The sequence below is a fragment of the Sorex araneus genome, chromosome X (assembly GCF_027595985.1).
Source record: "Sorex araneus isolate mSorAra2 chromosome X, mSorAra2.pri, whole genome shotgun sequence".
Classification (NCBI taxonomy): Eukaryota; Metazoa; Chordata; class Mammalia; order Eulipotyphla; family Soricidae; genus Sorex; species Sorex araneus.
Window position 1 is genome coordinate 333,559,619 of NC_073313.1, and position 16,654 is coordinate 333,576,272.

Below are 16,654 nucleotides of genomic sequence, written 5' to 3' on the forward strand. Positions count from 1 at the left end.
TTTATTAACTTGGGTGAATTTAGTTATTTATCTTTAGTTTTTACCTATATTCTCCTTTATAATTTTTTTTTTTGCGTCACACCCAGCGATGCTCAGGGGTTACTCCTGGCTTTGCACTCAGGAATTACTCCTGGCAGTGCTTGGGGGACCATATGGGACGCCGGGGATACGAACCTGGGTCGGCCGCGTGCAAGGCAAACGCCCTACCCGCTGTGCTATCGCTCCGGCCCCTCTCCTTTATAATTTTCAACGAGTCTTTCAACGGGGAAAATCATTTCCCTAAGATTTCTTTTTCTTTCTTTTTTCCTGCTTTTTTGGGTCACAACTGGCGAAGCACAGGGGTTACTCCTGGCTCTGCACTCAGGAATCACCCTTGGCGGTGCTCAGGGGACCATATGGGATGCTGGGATTTGAACCTGGGTCGGCCGCGTGCAAGGTAAACGCCCTACCTGCTGTGCTATTGCTCCAGCCCCAAGATTTATTTTTCTGACTTTAGTGGGGGACTCCCAAGAAGTGCTCAGGAGTGCTGGGGCCATTCCCAGTGATATTTCGCCAGTTGAGTAGGGTGGCTAAATGTTAGGGGCCAAGTTTTTAGGATGCTTGGATCCACAGTGACCACCATGGCCACCTGGTAGTGCTCAGATGTCTCCAGGTCTACACCTGGCAGTGCTGGGGGTGGGGGATCCCCTACAGCGATAGCTAGTGGTGCTCCAAGAGTCCGTGTGGTGCCAGGGTTCAAAACTCGGATCCCATACAAAGTGTATGTTCCTAACCCCTGAGATACCCCCACGGTTTCTGTCTTTTTTTTTCTTTTTGGGTCACACCCAGTGATGCACAGGGGTTACTCCTGGCTCATGCACTCAGGAATCACTCCTGGCAGTGCTCAGGGGACCATATGGAATGCTGGGAATCGAACCCGGGTCGGCTTCGTGCAAGGCAAACACCCTACCTGCTGTGCTATTGCTCCAACCCCTGTCTTTGTTTTTTTTGTTTTGTTTTGTTTGTTGTTTTTTTTTTTTTGCTTTTTGGGTCACACCCAGCGATGCTCAGGGGTTACTCCTGGCTTTGCACTCAGGAATTACCCCTGGCGGTGCTGGGGGACCATATGGGATGCCGGGGATCGAACCCGGGTCAGCCGCGTGCAAGGCAAACGCCCTACCCGCTGTGCTATCGCTCCGGCCCTGTCTTTGTTTTTAATGTATGAAAAATTTAGCCACATACATTGACCTTCTGTTCTGAAAAATCTGGGTACCAATTTTGTTCTTTTTTGTTTTATTTTTGACATGTGGGGGTGTGTGGAGAGTAGGGGTTGGACCACACCCAGAAGTCTTACCCCTGCTTCTGTGCTCAGGAAATCACTACTGGAGGGGCTTGGGAGAGCATTTTGGATACTGGTAATCAAACTCAGATTAGCTGTGTACAAGGCAATACTGTCTTTCGAGCCCCAGTACCAAATTTATTCTGATACTTTTCTGAGGTCAATCCAATCACCACACAATTTATCCATTGAAAGTCTACACAGAGCTGTGAGACATACCAGCAACAACTTTTAGGACTGGAGAGATAATACAAGGGTTAAGGCATTTGCCTTGAAAGTACTTAACCTCAGTTTGATTCCTGGTACTTTATCTTTAACATCAGGAGAAACATCTGAGCAGAGAGTTGCCCCCAGAATCATCTCCTCCCCCAAATAACTTTTAGGAAACTTCTTTTATCTCCAAAAGAAATTATGCCTTCCTAGTCATCACCTAGTCATCACCACCCTACCCTTCCATTTCACTCCCAGCCTAATCACTAATCTTTGTTTATTATTGAATTATTGAATTGCCTATCCTAGATAATATAAATGCACCGTAGCACTGTTGTCCCATTGTTCATCGATTTGCTCGAGCGGGTACCAGTAATGTCTCCATTGTGAGACTTGTTGTTACTGTTTTTGGCATATCTAATACGTCATGGGTAGCTTGCCAGGCTGAGCGGGATACTCTCGGTAGCTTGTGGGGCTCTCCGAGAGGGATGGAGGAATTGAACCCTGGTCGGCCACATGCAAGACTAATGCCCTACTCGCTGCGCTATCGCTCCATAAAATACCTTCATTCTGATTTTTTTCATTTAGTATGCTTTCTTTCTGTTTATTTGTTTGTTTGTTTGCGTTGGAGCTACACCCAATGTGCTCAGGGGACCATATGCAGTGCCAGGATTGACATGCAAGCAAGTGCCTTAACCTTTATATTATTCCCCATCCTTGCAACCATTCCCCATTCCTTAACATACTTTCAATGTTCATCTATGTTGTTGCTTGTAAAAGTACTTGATCTTTTTAATTGCTAAATAAGATTTTATTGTAGAAACAATCATTCCTTTACTCATTCCTCAGCTGATGGGCATATGGGTTGTTTGTACTTTTGGTTTATCGTGAATGTTTTTTTATAAACATTCAAGTACAAGTCTTTGTTTGGACATATGCTTGTGGTATTTGTACGGGGTACTGGTGCTGAGCCATATAGGAACTGCATTAACTGAGAAACTACCAAAGTGGTTTTCAAAGTAACTGCACCATTTTCCATTCCCACCAGCGGGAAGTTACAATCCCTTCACATTCCTTCTTTATTAGCATGTTAGTTCTGCCAAAGAAAAATACCACAGACTGGATGGTTTAAATAACAGAAATTTTCTCATGATTCAGGACGCTGGAAGTTTAAGATTAAAATGGCAACAGGTCCAGTTTCTCCTGAGGTTTCATTCTCTGACTTGAAGGTGGCCACAATTTTGGTTTCCTCACATGGTCTTTTCCCTGTGTTGCCACACCCCCAGTATCTCTTCTTTTTAAAAAGGATACCAGTTGGGGCTGAAGAAAAGGGACAGAGAGTAAGGTGCTTGTCCTGCAGGGGACCTGGGATCAAAGAGGGACTCAATTCCTGGTATTATATATGTCTCCAAGCCTCACCATGAGTGATCCCAGAGCACAGAGCCAAGAATAAGCATTGAGCACAGGCAGGGGTGGCTCCAAAACCTAAAAGTGAAACAAATTAAAAAATAAAAGGACAGAGTTATATTAGGATATCACTCAAGTGGTTTCATTTCACCTTAATTGATTCTATGAAGGCTCTATCTCCAAATAACCCCATATTAGGGGTTAAGCTTCAACATGTAAGTTTTAGAGGTCAAAATTCATTCCATAATCTCTGCTAACTGTTACAGATAAACCATTGATGCTTCACTAAGATTCATATTTTTTGGAAGAGTCACATCTGGCCATGTGCTTAGGTGATCATACATAATGCTGGGAATTTTAACCAGTTTCAGGCTGCGGCCACATACAAGGCAAGTGCCTTAAACTTTGTACTATCTCTCTGTATCCCTCTCCTTACAATTCATATAATTAAACCAAGTCTTTATTTAGATATTTTTAAGTTACTGTCGAGGATTTATTAGATCAGGAGGTGGAGCTCTCAAGAATAAAATTATTGCATTTATATAACAGCTTTCTAAGAAATGGAAAGACACCCAGTCTGCCAGAATCCCAGTCTTGACTATATCAGCCTCTAAAACTGTGAGAAATAAATGTCAGTTGTTAATGTCACCCAGCCTCGGAGTTATTCCTGACTCTGCATTCAGGAATAATCCTCACAGGATCTGAAGGACCATACAGTCTGCCAGGGATCAAACTCAGGTCAGTCAACTGCAAGGAAAGTGCCCTATCCTCTGTACTATATCTCAGGCCCAGTGTGATATTAATTTTTGTTTCAATAATTACTATGTCTAAATATCTTTTAATGTGCAGTAATTGAATAAGCACACATTATATTTATATTTTCTTTGGTGAACTATCCATTTATATTTGTTGTCATTTGTTGATTTGTTGTCATGATTTCTTTTTTTTTTTTTTTTTTTGCTTTTGGGCTACACCAGTGATACTCAGGATTTCTCCTAGCTCTGCACTCAGGAATCACTCCTGGGGGTGCTCAAGGGAACCATGGGATGCCGGGGTTTGAACCTAGGTCAGCTGCATGGAAGGAAAGTGCCCTACCTGTTTTACTATCCCTCCAGCTCCCTAGGTTTGTTTCTTTTTATAATATTATGTTCACTGTCCCTGTGTTGTGAATTGACTATATCTTTTTATGAAAGTGCTAGAAGCGAAAGAGAGTTTTTCTAAAGTGTTGGCGATATTGCCAATTTTTCTAGGAGCAACGAAACTAATTTAAAAATGAAAGTAAGCAATAATGTAGCACTGTCCTCCCGTTGTTCATCAATTTGCTTGACCGGGCACCAGTATCATCTCCATTGTGAGACTTGTTACTGTTTTTGGCATATCGAATACTCCACGGGTAGCTTGCCAGGCTCTGCCATGCTGGCAGGATACTCTCTGTAGCTTGCCGGGCTCTCCAAGAGGGATGGAGGAATCCAAACTGGGCCGGCCGTGTGCAATGCAAACACCCTACTCACTGTGCAGCCCCAGTAATCAAACAAGAACTTTGAAGGCCGAAGTGGAGAAGGGTTCCATGTGAACAGCAGTTGAACACGGGTCAGTCGGTCCTGAGAGATGGGCGAGCGCCGTATGAAGCAATAATGTAACCATTTGAAAATTTTAAAAAATAACAAGAGGGCTGATGGTATAGGAGGTAAACTCTTGCATATGGCTGGCCCCAGCACTCTCCTTCACACTATATATGGTTCCTCGGGGGTCACTTCTGAGCACAGAGCTAGGTAAAGGCTGAGTGCTTCTGGGAGTGGCCCACCCCAAGGCTCAAATTGAAAAGATAAATCTCTACAATGTGAATAGAACTAATGGTGTCTTGTCAAACAAAGTAAGTTAGAGGGAAAAGACCTGATGGTTTCACTTATATATGCATTATAAAGAAACAAAGCAGGGGAACAGACAATTAAAAGAAAAACCTTAGACCCAGAGGGGCCAGAGAGGTAGTTCAACAGGTAAAGCATTTGCCTTTCACGGGTCTGAGTTCGACCTGGGTTCAATCCCCAGTGCCTCATATGGTTCCCCCAAGCACAGCCAGTAGTAAGCCCTGAGCACAGTTGGGTGTGGCTCCAAACCAAACCAAACCAACCAACCAACCAACCAAAAACCCCTTTGGCCCTGAGGACAGAACTGAGATTACAAGGAGGGCATGGACAGTAAGGAAACTATGAAAAGTGCTGGGGGATATTAGCACTTTGGTGATAGGTACAGTATAGTAACCTATGCCTAAAACTGGAAAAACATGTACATTCTTGTAAACCATTGTTACCTCAATAAAAAATGAATTAAATTAAATTATTTGCCTTTTTAAATTAAAAGACAAAAGGAAAACCAAAAGTAAATAGTATTCATGAGAAAAAAATTTAAATTAATTGCAACACATACAATAGCACTGTAGCACTGTCGTTCCATTGTTCATCGATTTGCTTGAGCAGGCACCAGTAATGTCTTCATTGTGAGACTTGTTACTGTTTTTGGCATATAGAATATGCCACGGGTAGTTTGCCAGGCTCTGCCGTGTGGGCGGGATACTCTCAGTAGCTTGCCGGCCCTCTGAGAGGGACAGAGGAATTGAACCCGGGTCGGCCACATGCAAGACAAACGCCCTACCCACTGTGCTATCGCTCCAGTCCAACACATATAATAAACAAAGTCAAATAGACAAGGTGGGTACGAGACAAGCACTTTAGTAACGACAGGTTAAAATCATTTATTCTATATCGCTCTGATAGATTTTATAATTTAAAAAAGCAATAAAAACTGAAGAGAAAAAGGAGCAAAGAATATAACAGTTAACAGAAAAGAAAAGTTAATATTAAGTTTGAAAACTTTGTATGGAGAAATGTGCTTAAACAGGTATCTTTCACATGTATGGAAGCATAAATAGAAACAAACTATTGTACAGAGAACAAGTTGGCAACTTTTCTGAGAATTTTAAATATTTCTACCTTATATTTCAGCATTCAGATTCCACCTAGGCTGTCTAAAGATTTAATTTGCTCACATGCCAAGTAGCTATTAATAATAAAGTGACTGAATTGTTGGTAATAGGAAAAGAATGGGGAACATTGAAAAAAATTTATGGAATGCCATGCAATCACCAAAAGGAACAAAGTTATTCACTATACCGTTGTATGTTAAGAAAATGTTGTAAACCCTACAGTTCTGTATTGTGCAATTAGTAAGATAGGGGGAAAGAATAGTGGGTGACAGTTGATTATAGAAACTTTCTTTTCAGATGACAGAAACTTTCTTTTCGGGGCCAGAGAGATAGTACAGCAGGTAGGGTGTTTGCCTTGCAAGCAACCAGCCCTGGTTCAATCCCTGGTACTACATATTGTAGGAGAACATGGGGTTTGTCCTTTTAGCCTTGCCTTAGGGAACATAGTTTACCTTAAAGCAATGTCCTTTCTGTATGGACACAGGAAGACAATATTGTGCTTGTAACTTGGGAGTTGATTGACTCCAATAATATTTACTCCTGGGCATCTGCTTTCTTAACTCAGTTGCCCTCAGTTCCTAGCACTCCAAAAGCAGGGTCCCGACGAGGGACAGGATGGATCCAGGGCAAGTGGTGAGTTATGTGCTACCCTGGCATCGAGATAGGCCAGGCCAAAGTGCCACAATACTCAACTATAAGTTGAGAACATGATCATGGACAATGCTGTCATGATCCAAAAGTAACGATGAGATTAGGATCCTGCTGGGGTTAGGAAGATTAACCTGGCCTGAGGACTGTGGTCTGGAGATGTCCTCAGGAAAAACCAAACTTTATATCACTTACTGTGCTCATACAGAATGACATTGCTAGAAATATTAGAAGTAGATTTACTATAACTAAGTAGATTACTACCTCACACCCTGACACACCCTTGTTTGGACCCCCACCCTTGAGTGGATCTCCTTAGATGAGATCTCTTTAGATGAGATTTTGTTAATCTCCTCAAGAAATGGTCTTACCCTTCTTTGTTGATTTGTTGATGTTAAACCCACCTTTGTGTCACCACCCTATGTAATTTGTATATAAACTAAGACTGTGGGGCACTGAGGGGAGATAGAAAAGATGGGGGCGGGGGAGGAAAAAGAAGACAAGGGAGACAGAGGAAGAAGGAAACAGAAGAGGGAGATAGATGAAGAAGACAGAGAGATAGAAGAGACAGAGAGGCAGAAGAAGAAGACAGAGGAAGAAGACACAGAAGCAGAGGCAGAGAGACAGGCGCAGAGAGACAGACAGAGCACAGTGGCACACACATAAGCAGAACACAAAGTGAAAGAAGTGAGAGTGAGCAGGACAGAAAGGGGAACATTAGAAGATCCAGAGAGAGATCGAGAACGGGGAGGAAGCAACGAGAGAGACGGGAGTGTATAGAGAGGAGATTGGAATAAACTGCGATTGAGACCAACCAGCTTGGTTCCGTTCCTTCCTTCGCCTGCCTATCATCGCCATCAATCTCCCAGGGGTGGGGGAAGCGGCTGGAGACTACCGAACGCCGGCAGCGGGAGAGATAGAGCCCCGCTGGGCCCTCTTCTTTTTTGTGTTTTTACACACATATGGTACCTTGAACACTGCCAGGAGTGATTCCTGAGTGCCCAGGAGTAACCCCTGAGTACTGTCAGGTGCAGGCTCAAAAAGAATAAGGAGGAAGAGGAGGAGGAGGAGGAGGAGGAGGAGGGGAAAAAGGAGAAGGAGAAGGAGAAGGAGAAGAAGGTGAAGAAGGAGAAGGAGAAGAAGGAGAAGAGGGGGGCTGGAGTGATAGCACAGCTGGTAGGGCGTTTGCCTTGCACGCGGCCAACCCGGGTTCGAATCCCAGCATCCCATATGGTCCCCTGAGCACTGCCAGGGGTAATTCCTGAGTGCAGAGCCAGGAGTAACCCCTGTGCATCGCCAGGTGTGACCCAAAAAGCAAAAAAAAAAAAAAAAAAAAAAAAAGGAGAAGAGGAAGGAGGAGGAGGAGGAGGAAAGAAAACTTTCTTTTCATTACATATCATGTACTTTTGATCACTGTCACTGTCACTGTTATCCCATTGTTTATCAATTTGCTGGAGCGGGCACCAGTAACATCTCCATTGTGAGACTTGTTACTGTTTTTGGCATATCAAATACGCCATGGGTAGCTTGCCAGGCTCTGCCGTGCTACACTCTTGGTAGCTTGCTGGCTCTCCAAGAGGGACGGAGGAATCGAACCCGGGTTGGCCATGTGCAAGGCAAATTCCCTACTTGCTGTGCTATTGCTCCAGGAATTTTAGTCACTGGAGATCGAATAAAACACTGGTAAGTTAAGTTTTGCAACCAACTCTAGAAACTCATGTTTTAAACTAAACCATTACTCTTTCAACCTGTTTTTATGTATCACAATTATTTCAACTCTCATTCTAATAATCCACTGACCATGTGTACAGCTCTTTGAGGTCAGTATTCTTATTTCCCCTTAAAGCTAAGTTAATTATTATCGAATCATTTCCTTAAGGTTGCCTGGCAAGGAATAATATACTTGGGATTTGACTTCAGGCAGCCTGGCTTCAATGTCAGGTTTGGTTTTGGTTTTGGTTTTATGTCAGGAGTCAAACTTGGGGCCTCATATGCAAGGCATATATATTCGCGATCACTATCTGGCCCCACTTTCACTTCACTTTGTGGGGCCAAAGTGAAACTAAAGTGAAATAAAGTTCAGAGAATGCAATCTTACAAGCCTCAGCCAATTTTAATGAAGAATTTAGCTGTTTTACAAACAACAGAGGTACAAACTATCAAAATAAGCAGTTTTCTTATGTTTCCATAAACATTGGAAGTTCAAGTGTTTTTTCTATGCTAATATCAAAGTTAGATAGAAAAAAAAAAGGGCTTTTTCCTGTGTCTGAAAGCATGTTTGTATTCTTGTGGACTTGTTAAAAGTATCTGGTGTAGGGCTGGAGCAATAGCACAGCAGGTAGGGCATTTGCCTTGCACTCGGCCGACCCGGGTTTGATTCCCAGCATCCCATATGGTCTCCTGAGCACCGCCAGGGGTAATTCCTGAGTGCAGAGCCAGGAGTAACCCCTGTGCATCGCTGGGTATGACACAAAAAGCAAAAGAAAGAAAGAAAGGAAGAAAGAAAGAAAGAAAGAAAGAAAGAAAGAAAGAAAGAAAGAAAGAAAGAAAGAAAGAAAGAAAGAAAGAAAGAAATATCTGGCGTAGAAAGCTCATGATTCGAAATAACTAAGGTACAAGAACTATTGAAATTAAGTCAAAGAAGGTTTACTCATGTTTCATAAAAACTGATGGTTTAAAGGTCTTATGCTGTTATGTCAATATACTTTTGAAACTATTGAAAATTTTAACTATTTCATTGTACCAAGTAAAAGATGTGTGGACTATTCACTGGTAATAAAGGACATCAGAATTCCAGGAAAATAAATCTGAAACTTAGCTCTTATGGAACCAATCTCCCCTCTGTCCCCTCACCCCATATTTGCAAATCAGAACTTTGCTATTGGAACACGATCTCCAGGTTCCCCCACCCCACCCCACTTTGGTACTTGATTTGTCTTCCTTTTGCTGGTCTGGACTGTGAGGACCTCTACCAGGGGTTTCCACCTGCCTGTTTGCAGGTGTGAACCGTTGGAAACCATGTCTAAAAGCAGGACCTGTTTCTCCTTTCCATGGTTCCCAATCATTGGGACTGGCCCTCAAAAAAAAAAAAATTGTCTAAAGAGAAAGGGGGGGGGGGGACAGAAGATAGCTCTGAAGGTTCCATCTCCACCACCTCATAAGGTTCCCTGAGCACCACCAAAAGTAAGCCCTGAGCATCTGCCGGGTGTGGCCCCAAAATGAGACACAGACAGACAGACAGACAGACAGACAGACAGACAGACAGACAGACAGACAGACAGAGAATATCTTGGATTCAAAGGTTTTTGCGGAATGCTCTTCTCCTCCCACGTCCCACCTCACTTACCTGAACCACGTTTTCAGCGTGAGTGGTGGGGAGAGACCTGGGCAACCCTGGGTAAGCCTGTGCCAGGATGCGGGGACAGCCTGATTAAGCGGGGTGGCTGGGCGTCGCGATCTGGCCCCGCCCCGCCCCCTGCTTCCCGCGCTGCGCGCCCATTGGCGGCTCTCAGGAGTGGGCGGACCCTCCCGGGCTCAGCCGGGCACCCCGCGCCCCAGGCACTGAGAGCGGGGACCCTCCGGAGTCGCGCGGGTGCAGCGCGCGCGCCCGGCCCGGCGATGCCCGGGGACGCTCTTCCCTCTGAAGCTGCAACTCAGGCGGGGGCTGGAATCGGGGCGCCGAGCTCAGTGTCGGCCACCGCCACGGAACCAGGGGCTTCAGACCCGCTGACGCGGTGAGCACTTCCTTGCCCCCTGAGCTCCCAGTATTCACAGGCAGTTTGGTAGTAAGTGGGCAGGAGCGGGAGGACCGGGCTGATCTCCGAGAGTCACCCTAGCTTTGCAGAGTTCGCGTCCCGCTCCTCTAAATCCCCTTCCCCGCCCCCGGCTCGCTGACAGACACTCCCCCCTGTTGACCTGTCTTTAGGTCAAGCGGTGTGTGTGTTGGGGGCGTGGGGGGCGGGGGGCGGGGGGTGCTAGCCGGTCAGCTAGGCGCCTGGCTGCTTCTGGTCAGCTGTCGTGGGACTTCCGTGGTCTCAGCAACTGCTCATTCCTCGGGTCTGGACAAGCTCGGTGGACGTGGTGCGGTGCTGGGCAGGTGCTGGGGAACTTATGAGAAAGAAACCGAACCTTTGGCATCGTTTAGGAAATTGTTTAGGGAGCTGAGCACGAGCGGTCAGCAAATAACTTCCTATTTGCTTTCGGATCTGCATAATAGTTGAATGTCTTTTTAAAGATTGCGATTTAAAATTCCCATAACATCGTAAAATTGCATACTGTGCTGAAGATCATCGCAAATCATGCCTTCATATTAGCATAGTCATTTGAACTACAGCATTTGTAGTTTTGTTTCCTAAATAGCTTCGAGTTTTCTTAGAGAAAAGGATTTCTTTCATTAAAGGAAATTTTTCAAAGTACAGAAAAAAATCAAATAAAAGAGTCCATGTCTGATAGTGAGTCATGTTATTTGAGTGTTTTGTTTCCTTTTTCCTTTTTTCTTTTTTTTTCTTTCTTTCTTTCTTTTTTATTTTTTTAATAGTTTGCTTAGACTTGCTTCCATCCACAACTGCATACAGAGATTTAAGGATTTGGAATGGTGTAAATAACGCGTGTGCCTTGGTCACCTAATCCCATTTGACAACGGAGGGGAAATCAGCCACGTCTGGAAATCAGGCTGCTCCAGCGGGCACCCAAACTGGCCTCTCCAGAGAGGCAGACAGCCAGGGGAGGGCGGGGGGACACCAGCTGAGCGGCGTGTTGATTGCTGCGAGATTTGCTTGTTGCCCAGTCCCAAGGCTGCAGATCTCTTAGGACACTGCACACGTCCCTGCCTGGAGGACACTTCCTCGCAGCTTAAATTCACCGGGTGGCCTGAGTCGGCCTCCAGAGTTTTCATTGGAGCGGCTGAACTGAAGCTTATAATAATGAAATGAATTACTCTGCAATGAGAAACCAGTACTGTACTGCTCGCTTCCAATCTTCGTGGCATTTTGAGAGTTGTTGGGTGGGAGTCTGGAGTGAAGAGAATGACAGTCCTTCTTATAGAACGGAATGCTCTAGTATTATGTCATGTTTCTTGGCGCTAGTTACTAGCAAGGTTCAAGTGCTGGGGACATTGTTTTAAATGTTTTGACCTTTCCCTAGCTGGCTTGGTTTGAGGAGAAAAGTAGTTTGTTTTCCTCTCCCTGCCTCCCTCCCTCCCTTCCTGAACGCTTTTTTTTCTTCTTTTTCTCTCCTTTCTTCATTTCTTCCTTCCTTTGTGTGTGTGTGTGTGTGTGTGTGTGTGTGTGTGTGTGCTTCTAGATATCCCCCTCCCCCCCATGTTAAACACTGTGGTTTACAAAGTTGTTCGTGATGTCTCAGGCATTCAATATTCCAACCCCAATCCCACCACCACTGTCAACTTCCCTCCACCATTGTCTTCATTTTCTCAACCATTTCTCAAGCCTGCCCCCATAGGAGGCCCACACTAATTTATTTCATGTTGCTTGTTGCCACAGCATGACTAATGGCATTATAAAAAGAAATACTTCAGTAAAAGAAAATTTGTGAAAATTTTTATGAGGGGAATTAAGTCCTTGTCTGAGGGTTTGTTTACTAAGCTATGAATGCTACTTGAGACTTCTTTATTAATGTTTTTATTAATTGATCTCAGTTGGCTTCTGTGTTACATTGCCATCCAATCTAGTATACTCCTACTGGGATATTAGTGTTGTCAGTTTGGAGATGTCGCTCCAGAAAATCCAGAAGATTTAGCTGGGCAGTCCAGCCAGAGGCATGGTGACAGTTGTTGGGGTGTGAGTGTGGCTGCGGAGGCTTTGGAAGGGCAGAGACTTGTCCTGCCCATCCTGAGATCACCCCAAATGTCTCAGCTGGTACTGGGCATCCAAGAAACTTTTGCAGCTACTTGATCTCTTTTGATATTTATTTATGAGTCTGGAACAGAGCCAGTAGATAAGCTTACATGGTGGCAGCAGGAAGCAGGTGTGACTGCCGATTCTTTCCTTTCCTCTCCTCCTCTCATTTTTCCTTGCTTCCTTCCTTCCTTTCCCCTCCCTTCCCCTCCTTTTTCCTCTCCTTTCCTTTTTCCTCAAATTTCCTCTTTTCTCTTCTTTCTTTCCTGCTTGTGTTATCTCTCTTTTTTCTTATGCTCTCTCTCTCTCTCTCTCTCTCTCTCTCTCTCTCTCTCTCTCTCTCTCTCTCTCTCTCTCTCTGTTTGTTAGTGGGTGGAGAAAGGAGTAGGGGTCTCCCAAGCTGTGTGTCACTCATGGGGATTTTAGCCAACTGGACCTTCAGGTCAGTGCTAGGGTGATGTGACCCTGTATAGACAACCAGCGTCACCCAGGTGCCCAGGAGCATACCTAGTAATGCTCATTGGGCCATGGGATGCAGGGGATCGAACCAGGTAGGTACCTGTCTCCTTCCACCAGAGCACCTAATTTTTTTATCCACTGGGGATTAGGAAAAGTTATTGCTGTATTGAGATAAAGGTACTAGAATTCAGTCTGCTACTTTCCAAAGATCAGAAAATTAGGGTTTTTCTTTTTTTAAATAATGGAGTATTGAAGATTGTAGAATTGTGTAAATATTGTTTTTATGAGAAAATATGAAAAATATGACGCTAACGTTATACTTTATATAGGGGCCAGAGAGATAATATAGCCAGTGAGATCTTTGCCTTGCATGCTGCTGATCCAGTTTGATCCTAGGCTCCTCATATGGTCCCTTGAGCTCTGTCCAGGGAGGGTTCCCTGAGCATTGCCTAGTGTGCCCAAAAACTGGAAAAAAAAAGTACTTTTCCATGATTAAACAAATTGTATTTATTTTGCATATGCCAAGCTACCTGTGGCATATTTGATATGCCAAAAATAGTAACAACAAGTCTCACTTGGAGACATTACTGGTGCCCACTCGAGCAAATCAATGAGCAACAGGATGCTTAAAAGATTTTGTAAAAGTTTTTTTAATTTGCTTTATTTAAAAAAATTTTCTTATTGAATATCTGTGAGATATCCCATTACAAAGCTTTTCATGATTTGGTTTCAGTCATACAATAATCCAATACCCATCCCTCCACCAGTGTACATTTCCTACCACCAATGTCCCCTGTTTCCCTCCCACCATTCCTCAACATTGCACCCCTTTCCATCCCCCGCCAGCCTACCTCTATGGCAGGCACTTTTCTTCTTTCTCTCTCTCCTCTTGTACATTATAGTTTGAATACCAGTACTAAGAGATCATTATGTTTGTTCAGAGCATTCAGTAATTTTATCAGGAAGGTAAGGCAGAATAGCTTTTTAACTGGGTGGCTGTTTTGGGATATGGATGTGGCTTCCTGAAGTACAGGGAGGTGGGGGTGGGGGAATGTAGCCCATTTTGACCCCAAGAAAACCTGGATATTTCAGTCACAAAACCTACATACCCAAATTTTCAGCAGATTATATCTCAGTGAAGTCTGTCCTGAGACGGTTGAGTCCAGCTGGGGGCGTGGCAGCAATTTTGGAAGCAAGTGGCTGCCAGGGGCTCTGCTTGGGCAAGCACCAGGCTGACCTGCCCCCCTCCGATTTACCCTTGTACAGGTCTGAAATAAACTTTTTTTTTTAATTTCAGACCTTGTGCAGATCTGAAATTAACTTTTTTTTATAATTGAATCACCGTGACAAAAGTTACAAAGCTTTCAGGTTTAAGTCTCAGTCATATAATTATCAAAACCCCATTCCTTCACCAGTGCACCTGATCCCCCACCAAGAACCCCAATATACCGCCCTCCCACAACCCCCTGCACCTGAGTGGCTAATGATCTTCACTTTATTCTCTCTATACTTTGTATACATTCAATATTTCAACAGAGAACTGACTATTATTATTTGGAATTTTATCCCAACAATCAAACCTGCTGAAAAGGCATCATTTGATAGTTTGTTTTCCATTGCTGAGAATGAAGATTATAGGAGCTCGCGCGGCAGCAACAGCAGCCACGCGGTTTTGGATTTCTGTTGTTTTAGCTCAGTTTACAGTCTAGATACATTTCTCTAAGTCTCTGTGTGCCAAAATGGGTTAGTAGACCTCCCAGATCATAGTCTTTAAGGAGCAGAGGGGCCGTGTCGTGTGCAGCTGCTCCAGATCTCATCTGGGCCGAAGGTGTGCCGGTAACACCCCCATCCCATGATCTCTGTGCACCACGTCACTACAAGCTTGTACCTCTGGGTTGTGAGTTCTTAGAGAATGGAGGACACCACTTGGGTGCTGCTGCTGCTGCTGCTGCTGCTGCTGCTATCTTCCCCGTAGAAAGAAAGCGTTGGGAGAGAAAATCCTTCCCCCTCCCTGGGCAGCATGGGGTCATAGCTCAGCTCACAGTCTAGATGCATTTCTATAAGTCTCTGGGTGCCAAAATGGGTTATTAGACCTCCCGGATCATAGTCTTTAAGGAGCAGAGGGGCCATGTTGTGCGCGGCTGCTCCAGATCTCATCTTGAGATCAACTTAAATGAGGCTTTCGATCCTTGTAAGATTTATTTATGGTCTCTGGAGCATGGCCAGTTGAAGATTTACATGGTGGCCCTGGAGTTGATTCATGGAAATGACTGCCAGTGCTTCCAGGAGTATAGGGAAGCGGAGGGAGGTAATCCATCCAACACTGAGAAAACCTGGAGATTTTGGCCATAAAACCTGCATATCTGAATTTACAGCAGCTTATATCTTGGTGAGGTCCGTGCCAAGACAGTAGAGTTTGGCCAGGGACATTGTGCCAGGGGCTCTGCTTGGGCAGGCACCAGGCTGACCTGCCTTATCTGATTTACCCTTGTGTGTTCAGCCGTGTGCAGGTCCGAGATTAACTGCCACTTTTGATTTCTTTCAAGACTTATATATGGGTCTCTAAAGCAAGGCCAATAAATGAGTTTGTATAGCTGAGCCAGAGATGTTTGTGGGCATGGCTCACACCTAACTTTTGGCTGTTTAATTTCCCAGGAAACTTGAACGTGAGTTGTTGGGGTCCAGCCAGAGGTACAGGGCAATTTTGGACTATCAGGAAGCCTGAAGACACCATCAGGCTGCTAATGCATTTGCCCCGCGGGTACAAGTTGACCTGCTAGTGGCACCACACCCCTACATATGCTTAAAAGATTTATGCAGTATTTTTCTTTTGTCTTTGTCAAGGTTCTTCATGACTTTTAAACTTTTAAGTTTATTTTCAGGAAATTTGATGAAGGAATTATATAGGGTGACAAGCTCAGAATTTCTCAAAATGAACAGGAACTTGAAGAAACTGAAACCAAACCTTACAGAGGTGGCCTTTGTCTCTGCAGGACGGTCTGTTGGTCACATATGGCGGTGGTCACTTTATCCATCATTTGAGAATATAATAGCACTGTTCTGTAGCACTGTCCTCCCATTGTTCATTGGTTTGCTTGATCGGGCACCAGTAACGTCTCCATTGTGAGACTTGTTGTTACTGTTTTTGGCATATCCAATATGCCATGGGGAGCTTGCCAGGCTCTGCCGTATGGGCGGGATACTCTCAGTAGCTTGCCGGCTCTCCGAGAGGGATGAAGGAATTGAACCCTGTCACTCCAGTCCAAGAGAATATAATAATTTAAAGAATTTTGGGATTTCTTATAAAAAAAACTTTGGCACTGTGAATATTAAAATCATTCAAAATTGTATCTTATCCAAAAAAAGATTTTGATACCAGCATTTGAATGTAATGCTGACGCCTTCATTTCCTAAAACCTTATCTTATGGCAATACAGTATCTTTCATTAAAAAAAATTCAAAATACAAAAAATAAAAAGCTATGTAACTGTTTTTGAGTTATCAGTTTTTCCCCTCTTAGATCTGCTTTCACCCACAACTACATATTTAGATTACACACATAATTATATTGCAGTGGTGTTAATAGAGCTGAATATGCAATTTGGGAGAATCTGGCTTATGGATTTTATTAAAATGTTTACTTTTCTCCATTGAAATATCAGCACCAACTGAGATCATTATGGCATTTTCTCCATCAAGAAAGGGATGTGATGGGCCTGGAGCGATAGCACAGTGGGTAGGGCGTTTGCCTTGCACGAGGCCGACCAGGGTTAGATT

General features: G+C 44.1%; 1 protein-coding gene across 3 annotated transcripts in view; it reads left to right on the top strand.

Moving 5' to 3' along the window:
• The first annotated feature begins 10,151 nt into the window (after positions 1–10,151).
• ZNF638 (zinc finger protein 638) overlaps positions 10,152–16,654 on the top strand; it is a 145,762-nt gene continuing 139,259 nt past the window's right edge. For 2 of the 3 annotated variants that reach the window (XM_055119696.1, XM_055119695.1), the window contains exon 1: positions 10,152–10,300. In XM_055119696.1, coding sequence (XP_054975671.1) covers positions 10,185–10,300 — 116 coding nt within the window. In that variant the 5' untranslated portion in view covers positions 10,152–10,184. The remainder of the gene's footprint in view (positions 10,301–16,654) is intronic. The other variant, XM_055119697.1, reaches the window with a different exon arrangement.